The sequence below is a fragment of the Prionailurus viverrinus genome, chromosome D3, assembly GCF_022837055.1.
Source record: "Prionailurus viverrinus isolate Anna chromosome D3, UM_Priviv_1.0, whole genome shotgun sequence".
Classification (NCBI taxonomy): Eukaryota; Metazoa; Chordata; class Mammalia; order Carnivora; family Felidae; genus Prionailurus; species Prionailurus viverrinus.
The window spans coordinates 79041388-79054811 of NC_062572.1; the positions used below are offsets into that span (position 1 = coordinate 79041388).

A 13424-nucleotide genomic window follows, 5' to 3' on the forward strand; every position below is an offset into this window, starting at 1 on the left:
GCAGCCCGAACGTGCAACAGCATCCTACCAGCTTCTGTTTCTTGTGGCGTTGCTGGGGCGTTCGCCCCCTCTGTGTCCGGGGCATCGGGACGGGAGTCCCGCCCTTAACCATTCTTCACAGCTGAGAACACAAGGCGCAGAGGGGAGTTGAGCTACTCTGGAGAGGTGTGTGCCTCGCGGGTGAGGGGCAGCTCGAGCTTTCTGGTGGACGCAGCCTAGGGACCTCGGCATAAAGGCGGCTTCTTCACGGAAGCAATATGCTTATGAGAGGGGCCAGGTGCATACTAACATTACCGTTAGCTGGGTTCCCACAACCTCCCCGTCCCCGCTCGTCCTGCAGTTCATCATACAAGCGGGCAAGGGCGGCTCTGAAACCCCAGGCGGGGTGAGGCTGTTGCTGGTGGCGGTGGTGAGAAGGGGGGTCCGTAAGAGGGAGACGAGGGTCCTTGGACTGGGGCCGCCACGAGGGAGCTGGTCCACGGAGGGGGAAAGGCGTGAGAATCAGAAGTCCCTCGCTCTCCTGGAGCCACCCGCCCCCCCCCCCCCCAGTAAAGCCCAGCCTGGAAGCGTCCATCCTCGGAGGGCTTACCCCCTCCTCCCCGCCCCACCCCTGCGATCCGGCCTGGGGTCGCGGCTCCCCCCTCGCAGGATCCGAAGGCAGCTAACAGGGCAGACCCCTCCCCACCCCCCCACCCCCCGCCCCGGTGGCGCCGGGGAGGAGTTCGGGAAATCGTGTCGGAGCGGAGGCGTCGAGGGTGGGCAGAATGAATCCCGCGTGGGCCGGGCGGACGCGACTCCGGCGGGGGGGGGGGGGGGGAGGCGGCGAGGGGCAGGGTGGACACGGCCTTGCCCTCCCCCTCGGCGGGAAGACGGATGGTCCCTGGAGACTGCTGCCCCCATCGCCCCGGCTCGGCTCGCCGCGCGGAGACGTCAGAGCGCTCGGGGCCGCGGCGCGGGAGCCCCCCGCCCCGCCCCCGCCCGCGCCGCCGTATAAAGTCGGGGCCTGGCGGCGGCGGCGGCGGCGACGCTCTGCGAGTCCCGGTCCTCGGCCGCCGCTCCGTGCCGAGCGCGCACTCCAGCCTCCCCGCCCGCACCATGCGCCGCCGCCAGCTCCCCCTCGTCCTGCTGGCGCTGGTCCTCTGCCAGGCGCCCCGGGGCCCCGCCGCCCCGCTGCCGGCGGGCACGGGCACCGCGCTGGACAAGATGTACCCGCGCGGCAACCACTGGGCCGTGGGTGAGTGTCCCGCGCGCCGCAGCCCTCGGCGGGACCGCGGCCGCCCGGGCCCCGTCTCCCCAAGCCCTCGGCGTTTCTGGGGCGCCGGCTTTGGGCGGCGGGGAGGGGGGGAGGGAGGGTCTGCCCCGACCTTTCCAGCCCGGCACCCCCCTCCCGCCCCCCACCGCCTTCCGCGTCCCGGGAAGACGTCCCCGAGCGGCCTCAGGCCGGGCGGGTGGCCCTTTCCCGCTCTGTTCCCGCTCCCCCGCGGGGACCAGGGCCGGCGCGCGGCGCCCCAACAGCCCAGCCTTCCCTCCGCGCCGACCCCACGCCTCCTTTGACCCGCGCCGTCGCAGCCTGTCCTTGAACGACGTGGGGAGCCGGGTCCCCGAGCGCGTCCCGGGGCCCTGGGGACCCCGGCCGCCGGGAGCGGGACGCGGGCTGCGCGCCGGAGCCGAGCGAAGCCACAGGTGTGGGAGCGCGTCCTGGGGTCCCTGGCTGCTCAGCGCGCGGGGCTGGAACGCCGCCGCGTGTCCGTGGCTCTCTCCAGTTCCCTCGGTCCTCCTGTCGCGGCGGCCGCTTCCTCTCCCCTGCCCTTTTGGCCGGCCCTCCCTCCCTCCCTTCTCGAAGGCTCGCGGCGCCCGCTCCCCGCGCCGATCCCGGCCTCTCCGTCCCCCGAGACCCCGCTGTCCTCCGCCTCCCCAGACCTGCCACCTCGCCCTGCCCCCTAGCTCCTTCCTCCTTCCCGCTGCCCACTCGTCCCGGCCTCCGGGTCCGGGCCAGGAGGTGCGCTGTCCCGGCCCCGAACCCCGGCGGCGAGGACCGGGCGCGGCGGTGGGGCCGGCGACGTCCGGGGGGCGGGCGGCGGGGCGCGCACCCACAGCTTTCCCCGCAACCGGCCGGAGGGTAGCGATCCCGCAGCCTCGCGCTGGCCCAGCGTCGCCCCGGGGGTCTCCGCCGCGCCAACCACAGGCTCCGTCTGGCCAATACGTAACGTCCAGCTTCCTCAGACACCTCCCCGTAGGGCCACCTCCGACAGCCCCAACACTTCCCGGGAAGCTAGCTGGTCCATCCCGAAGAGGTTTAAGGGGTGGCGGTGGTGGGGTGTGTGTTTCCCTATTTCTCTAGCCATCTACTCAGAGTGTGGGAGGGTGTGTTGGAAAGACACTTGCTAATCCAAGTATCGGGCGGTTCACAGATGGTGTGAGGACCAGGACGGATTTCTGGGAAGAGGTGAGGCTGGAACTGTCACGCCCTCAGCTCCACGGCTGGGTGTGCCGGCAGAGAAATCCAGAGCTCGGCGGGGGGTTGGGGGGGGGGGATGTGCAACGGGGTAGTTAGTTTTCATCGTCGCTACAAGAACTGTCTGCCAAGTTTGGGCGGCCCGAGGTGAAGGTGTTTGTGATCTCGGAGGGACACCCGGAACCCAGCAGGCGTGGAGGGGAGAGGCCGGGATGGGTGAAGGTGAAAAACCCCTACCCTTGAAGAGAGAAGGATATTTGCAAGGCATTACAGAAGCCAAGCCTAGAATTGATACTTGAAAGGGGCTTCTGGGAATTTAGAGGGAGTGGCCACCGTCCAGTCCAGCCATCAGCCAGTGCGCTCTCAGATTTCCAATCTCCTTTCGCTCCTCCATATTTTTGTACTAAAAAAAGGCTTATTATTAGGTAACCCTTGCAGGCTAAAAGCAGAACAAGAGAGTTATTTGGGAAGCTAGAGTCAGGTCGTTTCTGATGCAAGCCAACCTCCACGGCTGTAGTCCCACAGCACATCTGTCCCCCCACCCCCCAGGAGTTAGGGTGTCTGGCATTTAAACACCCTTCCTTCCTGATGGTGCTTGAACTTTCCTAGAACATACCGACCAGCGGCCACCCCAAATTTCCTTATTTTCCTATTTGTTCTCGAATGCACTCTTTTTCTCTCTTGGCTGGCTGCGCAGAGCTGATTAGAACAAGAGACAGAGGGAGGTGAAGTAGAAAATCACAGTTGGGTCTAAAATAACATTGGGATTGAGAGAAAGTTTGCTTTGGACAGACATGCTCTCCGTGGGAATCTGAGCACTCATAAGCATGAATGGTGTTGTTAGGTTTTCAATTTAGCCCTCCACTACCATAAGTAAATGTCTGTCCTCCTCAATCCCTGAAGATTTGCAGTTTCATGTTAATTATATCAAACGAAAGCTACATATTGCTGTCCATGAGGAAGCTGTCAGCACCAATTTGCAGGTTTGTTAAGGGAATTGCTTCTTGCAGCTGAGACAGGCATGGTGTGGCAACGGAAAGCAAGTTAGCAGATGGAAAACTTAAATTCTTATGTGGCTTGATGTTTATGGAAATGTTTTGTTTGTGCGATGAAAATAGAGGTCCACACCGACGCTGGTAACTCTCCCCTCCGCTCCCATGAAATGCTCCTGGCAGTGGCTCTAACTTTGATGCCCAAGCGTGTCCTGGCAGGCTGCATTCGGAAACACCGGGGTTCAGCTGCAGGTGCCTTTCCATTGTAGGGCTGCCCCCAGAAACTGTGAGATATAGTTTAAGGATCACTCCAGAAAAAACCCAGCTCTTAGAAGTGCTCAACACTTTGTGTCTTAATGGATATTTTCCTAAGTTGAGGTGATCGTCAAATTTGGAGCTCAGGAAAATTGCTTTATGTTTCAAACCTGCTATTTTAGTGGTGTTTTTAAGCGATTATAAGGGACAAAAGTTGTTTTTTTTGGTTTCTTTTTTTACTTCTGGGCAAGGTTTTATTGTTTTCCAGGGCCTGTCTTTTGTCTGTGCTGAGGTCTCTATTACTATGATATGGACACGTAATAAACGGTGATGGGAGAAATGGAGGTGGACGGGTCATCCATATCCACGTTGCCATGGAGACGGTTATTTCGTTGGTAGTTGCCAGCTCCAAAGTGAAATAGGACCCAAGGAGTGTGTGCATCCCTGGGACGTTGTGGATGGTGCACTTCCAGTCCTCATAAGCAGACCGTGGATCTGGGGGTAGGAGTCTGAACACCACCCACCAAACGTGCAAATATGCACACTGTCACAAGGTCCTATGTTCAATCAGCCACAGAAGGGAGGATTGCTTTATCTTCCCGTTTCAGAACAGTCCACCAAATTATTCGGGCATGACAACAATGTAGTTCCTATTTGTAAAAACATCTCCTTTGCCCCCCCCACCCCCCGCTTCATTGGCAGTAACACCTTTCTCAGTTCTAGCATCCTGATGAGAGCAATGAGGGAGAGCAAGAGGGACCGAGGTCATCACTGGAGCATCAGGTTCTAATCCTGCCTTCCCATTATCGTGATTCAATTTCCTCCATATAAATAAAGCCAAATGCTTCGCTGCTTCCTGAGCAGTTGTGCCCCGTAATCACTGTTAGGGCTAAGAGCAAGGTTATTTCGTGGCTACCCGGCCCCCCCCCCCCCCCCCCGGTGACCAAGCAGATAGGTGAGGTCCAGGCCTTCAGGATTCCACTCGTTCGGTCGGGAGCACGTCCCAACTGTGTGGGGTGGCATGTCCTAAGTGGGTTGGCAAGTGTTCAGACGGCAGTTCAGTAAAACCCCGTGTGAAGGCTCCCCGATACCCACCAAATTAACGTCTCCGAGTCACCTAAGGAGTCACGATCGACCGATATACGATCCCCGGTTCCTCGTTCTAACATCAGCCTTTTGTAGGCCTTACCCTTCTCTCCAGACCCCAGACTGATTTCTTCCTGCCTTGTATTTTCAGGAAGTTCAAAGACGCTTCGAAGCAGAGTCATGTGGTAGAGTCTAGACTGTGAGCTGATTTTATTTTATTTTATTTTTAAAGTTTATTTATTTTTGGGACAGAGAGAGACAGAGCATGAGCGGGGGAGGGGCAGAGAGAGAGGGAGACACAGAATTGGAAACAGGCTCCAGGCTCTGAGCCATCAGCCCAGAGCCCGACTCGGGGCTCGAACTCACGGACCGCGAGATCGTGACCTGGCTGAAGTCGGACGCTTAACCGACTGCGCCACCCAGGTGCCCCAGGCTGTGAGCTGATTTTAATCCCAGGGTCTTCGCTTACGCGTGGGTGACAAGTCTCGTTTTCGTCCAACTTTATTGTGGGGTAGATCGAGCGAAACGTCCTGTAAACACCCGCCTGCCGTAAAGTCACAGCAAGGCCGTCGCTGTTGACGGACAGAGCTCTGGTCAGGTTCACTGACTGGGGTCCGTTACATATTATTCCCACGCCGTTTACCTTAAATGCTTCTAAGGCCGGGCAGCATCGGAATCGCAAAGAGCTTTCCTTGCGACCTTTCAAAGGCATCGTTGGTCTCCTAGTCTCAGGAGTTTAAGAGTCCGATAAGTTCCAACTGCAGAGAGATGGGGGTAGGGGAGCACTGACGAAAGTCAGATAATGTGAGTATTATTAGCACGGGGCTAAGGTGTTAGCAAGCAGAACAGACCTTGGATTCCATACCCACATCTGACGCTACGGCTATCCCCACTTGCCTACATGAATTGCCACGTGTTTCGTGGCCTGGCCTCCTGCACAGCAACCTTTACTCACTTATGTGGCGCGAACACATCCCTGGAGCCATCGGTAGACTTTCACGGAGTCTTGTAGACATCCCAGGGAAAAATCTGCACGTACGGGGCTGCTCCGTGTTGCTCGCAACCTGTGTCGAGTCGTTTTTTTTCATCACATACCCCACAAGTGAGAATTTCTGAGCGACCTCTCTTGGATTCAATCTCAGCCCAAATTCTAAGAAAGTTGAAATGAAAACTTCCTTTGGTGCAATTGTGTCTGAGGTAACAGGAGAGCAACATCTTGTGTCATCACATGAGAGAAAGCGTCAAGGCTTTCCAAGGCCCTTCTTTTCGGTAGCAGTCCACAACTGACTGAGGAAGATGTTGAACCTCCGTCACGCGGGTGGGAACAGGAGTCGGCGCGCACAGAATCGGCGGTGGCATTTTAGATATGGAAGGTTCCTCAGGCCTCATCTAGTCCCACCTGTTCATTCGATAGTCGAGGAAATTGAGCCCCGGGGATGCTCAGTAACTTGGCAGAGGTGACCTAGCCGGTTAGCCGAGGTGCTGGGACCAAACCAAGGTCCCCTGAGTTGCAGTTTTAAATTTTGTCCAGCTGATCGCACATTTCGAAGAGGGAACAGAAGACGCCAGACGTTTGCCAGAACTAACTTCTGATAATAAAATGCTGTTTATTCTGCACCTAGGAGGAAGCGGTACCAACCTAGGGGGGGGTCCTTTGAAATTTCTGGTTTCTTCGTTCCCCTGGGCTCAGTCGGTGGCATTCTGTTTTTGTGTTTCTGTTTACAGGGCACCTGATGGGGAAAAAGAGCACGAGAGAGTCCCCGTATGTTTATGAAGGGGGGAGTCTGAAGCAGCAGCTGCAGTATATTCTTTGGGAAGAAGCTGCAAGGAATTTGCTCAGCCTCATGGAAGGAAAGGGGACCGGAAGCTATCAGCCGCCTCAAAGGGAGCTCCTGGCCATCCGCCAGTCCCCTTGGGATTCCCAGGATGGCAGCGCCTTTAAAGTTGTAGGTTCAAAACGTAAAGGTACAATGTGCTGGGGAAGTGGGGTGGGGTGGGGGTGTTTGGGGAGAGTCACAAGGAGGTGAGGTGTGAGCAGAGAAGAATAAAATTGTTTAGATGCAGGCCTTCGCAGCCACTTAATTAGGCAGACATCCATACACGCTGAGAAACGAGCAGACACTTCCGTGTTCTTTCCATCAGAAGAGGCGATGTTTCCTCCTTGCATCTCAAAAGGGTATCGGTTCCTGGGGCGCCTGGGTGGCGCAGTCGGTGAAGCGTCCGACTTCAGCCAGGTTACGATCTCGCGGTCCGGGAGTTCGAGCCCCGCGTCGGGCTCTGGGCTGATGGCTCGGAGCCTGGAGCCTGTTTCCGATTCTGTGTCTCCCTCTCTCTCTGCCCCTCCCCCGTTCCTGCTCTGTCTCCCTCCGTCCCAAAAATAAATAAAAAACGTTGGAAAAAAAAAATTTTAAAAAAAAAAAAAAGGGTTTTGGTTCCATACTCCAGTTTAGGAGTTTTATTAATTACTGTGTTTAATAGCGATCGCGCCCTGATGAGATTTGTTTTTTTTTTTTCAGCCCGCCGGGCCCTCCCAGAATATTTTGATGGTGAGGCCAGAAATTATTTGAGTCAATTCCTATGTTTGTTTTGGGTGAGCACTAGTGGGAGGGGCGCTTCACACAGGCTTTTAGAAGAGAGCATTCTGGTTTGCGACCTTTTACGCAAAGTGGCACTCTTATAGAAAGGAAGCGAAAACAATCGTACCAAATTGGCGTTGCTTAGATACAAAGACAGGCAATGGGATGCGAAGGAGAAGAAGATGTAAAGAGAGGAAGCAAGGCAACGGCAAATGAGGTGATTCTCATCACCCTTGAAGAAGTGTCCGTGAAATTTATATAAACAGCAAAAATAATAAAACGGAAACTCTTGCCATCCTAGTGATGGGCAACTTGTACCTTAAACTAAGTACTGGCCGGAGCAGTTTGCCCGCATTTTCTCTGTGAATGCTCACAGCAGTCTTCGGAGGAAGATTCGAGAAAATCCTACTGTTCTCTCCATTTTAAAGGTGAGGAAACAGAGAGCAGGCACATAGCTCTTCAGCGGCGAGAGCAGGGCAGGGGCCGGCGCTGTGTCCCTTGGACGGTATGCTGTCGTGTGAGATGTCTCCTGGGGACCGGCTGGTCCTCGCTGATCTCAAATATGAAGGATGCAGGCTACAGAAGTAGCGTGAAGGACCTCGGGAGGAAGACTCTAGTAGCCTTCATTCACAAAGAAAATCTGGATTCAATCAACGGATACAGAAATAAGTAGCAGCTTTGCACAAAGTCCTGAGTGATGCTCTCGCTCACATCTGCGGTCTAGGTGTCACGACCGGCTCCCTTCTTTGTTGGGGGGTGACATGGCCCCGAGGGCTTGGGGGGGTTTGTGACTGACTTCTCAGCCCCTGGCTGAGGCCTTTTCTTGGTCAGCTGACTTTATGGACTTCCTGTGGCTGGATGTCCAACAGCAGTGCCTTCTCCTTTGAAGACTAATGACAATTGCCATCACAAAACCCTCCAAAGCAATTTCACAGACGCTGAAATGGACGTACACTCACAGCTCATGCGTTTTGTTTTAATTTGATTTTAATGTTTATTTATTTTTGAGAGAGAGAGAGACAGAGAGACAGAGCGTGAGTGGGGGAGGGGCAGAGAGAGAGAGGGAGACACAGAATCCGAAGCAGGCTCCAGGCTCCGAGCTGTCAGCACACAGCTGGACTCGAACCCACGAACCGCGAGATCGTGACCTGAGCCGAAGTCGGACGCTTCACCGACAGAGCCACCCAGGCCACCTCCCCCCCCCCCCCCCCCCCGCTCATTCATTTTTGAACGAAACTACAACATCCCTTTGAGTTGCTTTATTCCTCCAAACCCGGCCCCGCAGAACTTTTGGAGGGTTTTCAAAACAAATTCAGCTCTGTCCTTAAAGATCAAAATTTTCCTGCCATATTCAGAAGAACATTCTGTAAGCAGCGAAGCCAATTATGAAAGAATAGGTCTAGAGAGATCTCTGAGTGGTCGTAGTACAGGGTGGGTTGAGTGGGCAGTCACAGACAGTGAGTGTTTCAGGGGGACAATGTTTATCAGCATTCATGTGACCGGAGGGGGAAAAAATCATCTTTTTTATAATCAGGCCTCGATTTCCTACTACATCTTTTTATGTTTTGGTCTTCTTTACAAGTTTAGAAAGCCCATTCCATTTCATTCCACCTTAGGTTGAATAATTAACTATTGCACACGTGGGTACCATTCTTTTGGATACATTTCCCGGCGATCTGAAAAAAGTCAATGGCTGGAGTCGTTGTTGCCTAGACCATAAGAGTCTGTTACCCTCCTTGCTTTGGAAATTCCATCTTCGTGAAAGAATGTGGATGTGCAAATTGAAAACACCTTACAGTTATCTTAGTCACAAAGAGGGAGTACCACGAGAATAGATCTATTAGAAATCCATACATCGCTCAGTGTTAGAAAGAGGTTGAATAACTTAGCCAAGCATTGCCAGAAGGTAGCAGCCGGAATTTTCAGGGACTGAAGGACTTTTCTTAAAATTAAATTCTACCCACATATGCTCTCCTCACCCATTTCGGTAATAAAGCATCAAGTCCTCTTGCCAAGTCTCCCAGAGCTGTAGTCAGAAACTCTGAGCATCTTCCTATGTTTTGGTGACAAAGTTATTTACTTAGTTCAGAAAAGATTTATGTCAATGTGCACTGGATCTAGACCACTCTATCCTGGCAAATAAGCTCCAGAACTTTATTAGTAGCTATGGCCAATCATTTTCAAGGTTAAGCTTAATCTTTTTTTTTTTTAATGTTTATTTATTCTTGAGAGAGAGAGAGAGAAAACGGGGGAAGGGCAGAGAGAGAGGGAGACCCAGAATCCGAAGCAGGCTCCAGGCTCTGAGCTGTCAGCACAGAGCCCAACCCGAGGCTCGAACTCATGAACCGAGCGATCATGACCTGAGCCGAAGTTGGACGCTTAACCGACGGAGCCACCCAGGTGCCCCAACCTTAATCTTTTAACTGTACCCTATCTCAAAAAAAAAAAATTGATGGAACGTTTACCCTATGGTTTCTAGCACACGAAGCAATGTTCAGGTGAGCCCGAGGGCCTGATCCATAGCCCTGGATGTGGCTGTGGAATGTCTTGAGTTTCAGTGAAGGTTGAAGCTGGCCTGTGGGTTGCCGGACCTACAGCAATGTTCTCTGCAGCCTTAGTTTTTTTCTCTTCTTTGGTGGACCTGAAAGGGCCTGTGAGGGTGTTACAGAAGGGAAGGAAACTTTTTGAAGGCAAGTCTGCCCTCACTTTTAAGGGATGACTCCCACTGCCCCATCAAATCAACATAGAGAATTGAAAGGTTTTATTTTGTAATATGTGAAACGCTCCAAGGGAAGTTCCAGATACAGGAGAAGCAGCAACATGTCCTGAAGAATAACTAAAAATTCTCCGATTGCCCCGACAGTTGCTCTGAGGCAGCAGAGTGAAGTTACCCCCCACCTCCAAGAGAGCTCCTCCCGCCCCAATAACGGACACCCCCCCCCCCCCCCGCCTCCAGGCGTTGATCTTCCTAGGTTACTAATTCCTCTTTTCTTTGTAGCTTTACTTCCATTCCCTTGAGCCAGACAGCTCAGATTCAATATTTTGAGCCAATGCAGGGGCTTCCTGGATTCTTCCCCCTCACCCTCCCCTGGCCCCTTTTATGACCCGTGGCTCATATTGCGAGATGGATGGTAGCATCGTCAGGCAGGCTGGCGAACCCTTAATAGTGCAGCCTGGGCTTGTGGAGAAGAGCAAAACTAATTGGTCGGTGTGGGAATTGAACCCCAGGCCCTGGCCTCATTAGCACCTGGTCAAAACAGTTGAGCCACAGAGCAGGTAATAACTGGTCTGAGAATATCAGTAATTCCTTTATTAGAAACAAATGGCTGGTCTAACCATTGGGGAGCCTGAACTGTCTGAGAATCTTGGCAAGTGTAATAAGCTCTTTTTGAAAAGCGTTTTCTCATCTCAGCAGAGGGTGCTCTATGGGAACAAAGACGTATTTCAAAATTAAAAAGAGCCGAAAGAGGTAGGGGGCTCCAGAAAAAGAGGAAGTGAATTTCTCTCTCTTGGGGGGGGGACGGCTGTGGTTCTCCAGCGTGAATGTACTCAGCATCATTTGGAGGATTTCGGAAAGCCCGGATCGCTGGGCTCCACCCTGAGTTTCCAATTCAGTAGATCTGGCGTAGGCCTAGGAAGTCGCTTTTCTACGAAGCTCCCGAGTGACGCTGATGGTTTGTTTGTTGGGAATGCGTTTGCTTCTAGCATTAGAACTTGAGTATCGCGAACGATGTTTGCTTAACTCTTTCTCGTATTTTTCAAGCTGGTGGACTCTCTGCTCCAGATTCTCAACGTGACGGAAGGGACCCCCAGCTGAACTGACAGACAACAACAGCCTCTCTCAAAGAAGCAAAGCAAAACCCTTAAGAGACTGTGTTCTACACGCATCAATTCCACTGGATCGCCAACCAGATTTCCTGTGTGCAAAAACACTTAACCATTCCTGTATCTGTCAACCTGGACTAAATTCACAATTTTCGAGTGGCATCTTCTGCTCTGAACTTGTTTGCTGTGCATAATTAATTGTCCATTAAGAGTCTTCCAGTGAACGCTCTTTACATCTGGGCTATTTGTCCATTAGCGTCTAGCCCCCGACCTGTTAGCACTCACAATAAAAACGTAAGCACGATGTCCAAAGGGCCGGTCGTGCTCTTATTTCAATTCCAAATGAAAACCTGTGGCAGAGATTAATGAACAATTTGATAATGAACTTGTGTGCTCACTGATGAAGGCAGCCTGCATTTTTAACTCTCCCCTCCGAAGGTCGCTTACTGCATCCTTGTAGTTGGCTTATAACCTTTCTAGAGGCTTCAACTAGAAGCTTATATTCCCTTATCCTTGCCATTACATGGGTTAGGCTGAAGGTAGAGGCCTGTTTGTCACTTAATAATTCCCATTTCTTCAGCCTTTACCATGACTGGGTATTTGGCCCATGTTATCAATATTCTCCTCATAGCGGTTTTATAAGCTGAGAAGGATTATTCTCATGTAATAGATGAGGAAACAGCATTAGAGAGGTCCAGTGACTCAGCCAAGGTCACATAGTAGATGGAAGTAGGATTCAAACATCCAAAGGCACCAGATTTTCTGCAGCATTTAACTTTGCCCACATTGTCTCGTTTTTTTTTTTTTAATTTTTTTTTCAACGTTTTTATTTATTTTTGGGACAGAGAGAGACAGAGCATGAACGGGGGAGGGGCAGAGAGAGAGGGAGACACAGAATCGGAAACAGGCTCGAGGCTCCGAGCCATCAGCCCAGAGCCGGACGCGGGGCTCGAACTCCCGGACCGCGAGATCGTGACCTGGCTGAAGTCGGACGCTTAACCGACTGCGCCACCCAGGCGCCCCCATTGTCTCGTTTTTAACCTCCCCTTCAGTATACTTAAGCGTAGCAAATAGGGCTCTTTCCTCCAAACTTCATGGCCAATCTGGGAGGAAAGTGGTCGCCGCCGACAGATTTAGCCAGCTCCACAGCAAGAGGAAAAGATGAATTCGGGAGATTCCCTTCCATTTCCAGAGGACACGGCCTGGTGGTTGGTAACACTCACCGGTTCCAAATTTATCATGACATTCACACATGAACAGATTTTAAAGCTTTGTGCCATATGTTTAGATTTCCTTCATTTAGGGAACTCACATTTGAAACAGGAGAGAGGTTTGTCTCGCTCTTGTTTTGATTGTCAAAGAACCACGTAAGATGCGATGTTTTCGTTCTAATTTCTTTTAAAACCATGTTGACTCACAACTTACAACAGAGCCAGATCTGGGGAGCTACGTGCAATGTGTTGTCCACATCCTGCCACCTTCCTCTTCCTGAGGCTTTTCTGGTGTCTTTCCCAAGAACTGGGTCAGCTAAAGTCTGCCATGCAGCTGTTGATCAAGGCGTAAGCCCGATCACAAGGACTCGCCCTCCGACAGGACACTCGTGAAGATGGAAACAGTGTTCCAGACCTAGGGGGAGCTTTCTCTAACGGTGACCTTTCAGGCAGGGAGAGAAAGGCAATACTCCTGGAACCACTCCGTCTAGACTGTCCCTTCTTTGCTTGTGTCGTGAAAGTAGATGGGGTCCTGTGTTTGCGCTGCAATTATTTTTTCTCTATGTGTTCCAAGACACAAGAACAGCTCCCTCAAATCTCCTGACCCTTGCAGGGCTCCTCTGTACCAAGGCAAGTTAGCATTAGAATCCGTTTATTTAAGAGATACACGTTTCCCTACTAGAAAAGCTTTCTCTTCCTCCTCCTCCTTCTTTTTCTTCTTCTTCAAGTTTATTTATTTTGAGGGAGAGAGAGAGAGAGAGAGAGCAGGAGAGAGGAGCAGAGAGAGAGAGAGAGAGGGAGAGAGTCTCCCAAGCAGGCTCTATGCCATTAGCGCGGAGCCCGACTGGGGGCTCCCTCCCATGAACCATGAGACCATGACCTGAGCCAAAATCAAATCAAGAGTCACTTAACAGAATGAGCCACCCGGGGGGCCTCCAGAAGAGGTTTCTTGAACCCTCCTCTGCAAGCGCAGTCCTATCACATATCATAGTGTGTTCCCCGCTGGGTAGGGTTAAGTTGTAGC

At 52.6% G+C, this 13424-nt stretch overlaps 1 protein-coding gene across 3 annotated transcripts; it reads left to right on the forward strand.

Moving 5' to 3' along the window:
- Nucleotides 1-1095: 1095 nt before the first annotated feature.
- Nucleotides 1096-11348, forward strand: GRP (gastrin releasing peptide). Of its 3 annotated transcripts, none has more exons than XM_047828582.1 (3): nucleotides 1096-1234; nucleotides 6514-6753; nucleotides 11128-11348. In XM_047828582.1, the coding sequence occupies exons 1-3, from the start codon at nucleotides 1096-1098 to the stop codon at nucleotides 11184-11186; spliced, it is 438 nt and encodes a 145-aa protein (XP_047684538.1). In that variant the 3' UTR covers nucleotides 11187-11348. The 3 variants fall into 3 exon arrangements, with proteins under 3 accessions (XP_047684538.1, XP_047684541.1, XP_047684539.1); XM_047828585.1 differs by having other exon boundaries at nucleotides 11149-11348; XM_047828583.1 differs by having other exon boundaries at nucleotides 6514-6734.
- The last annotated feature ends 2076 nt before the right edge of the window (nucleotides 11349-13424 follow it).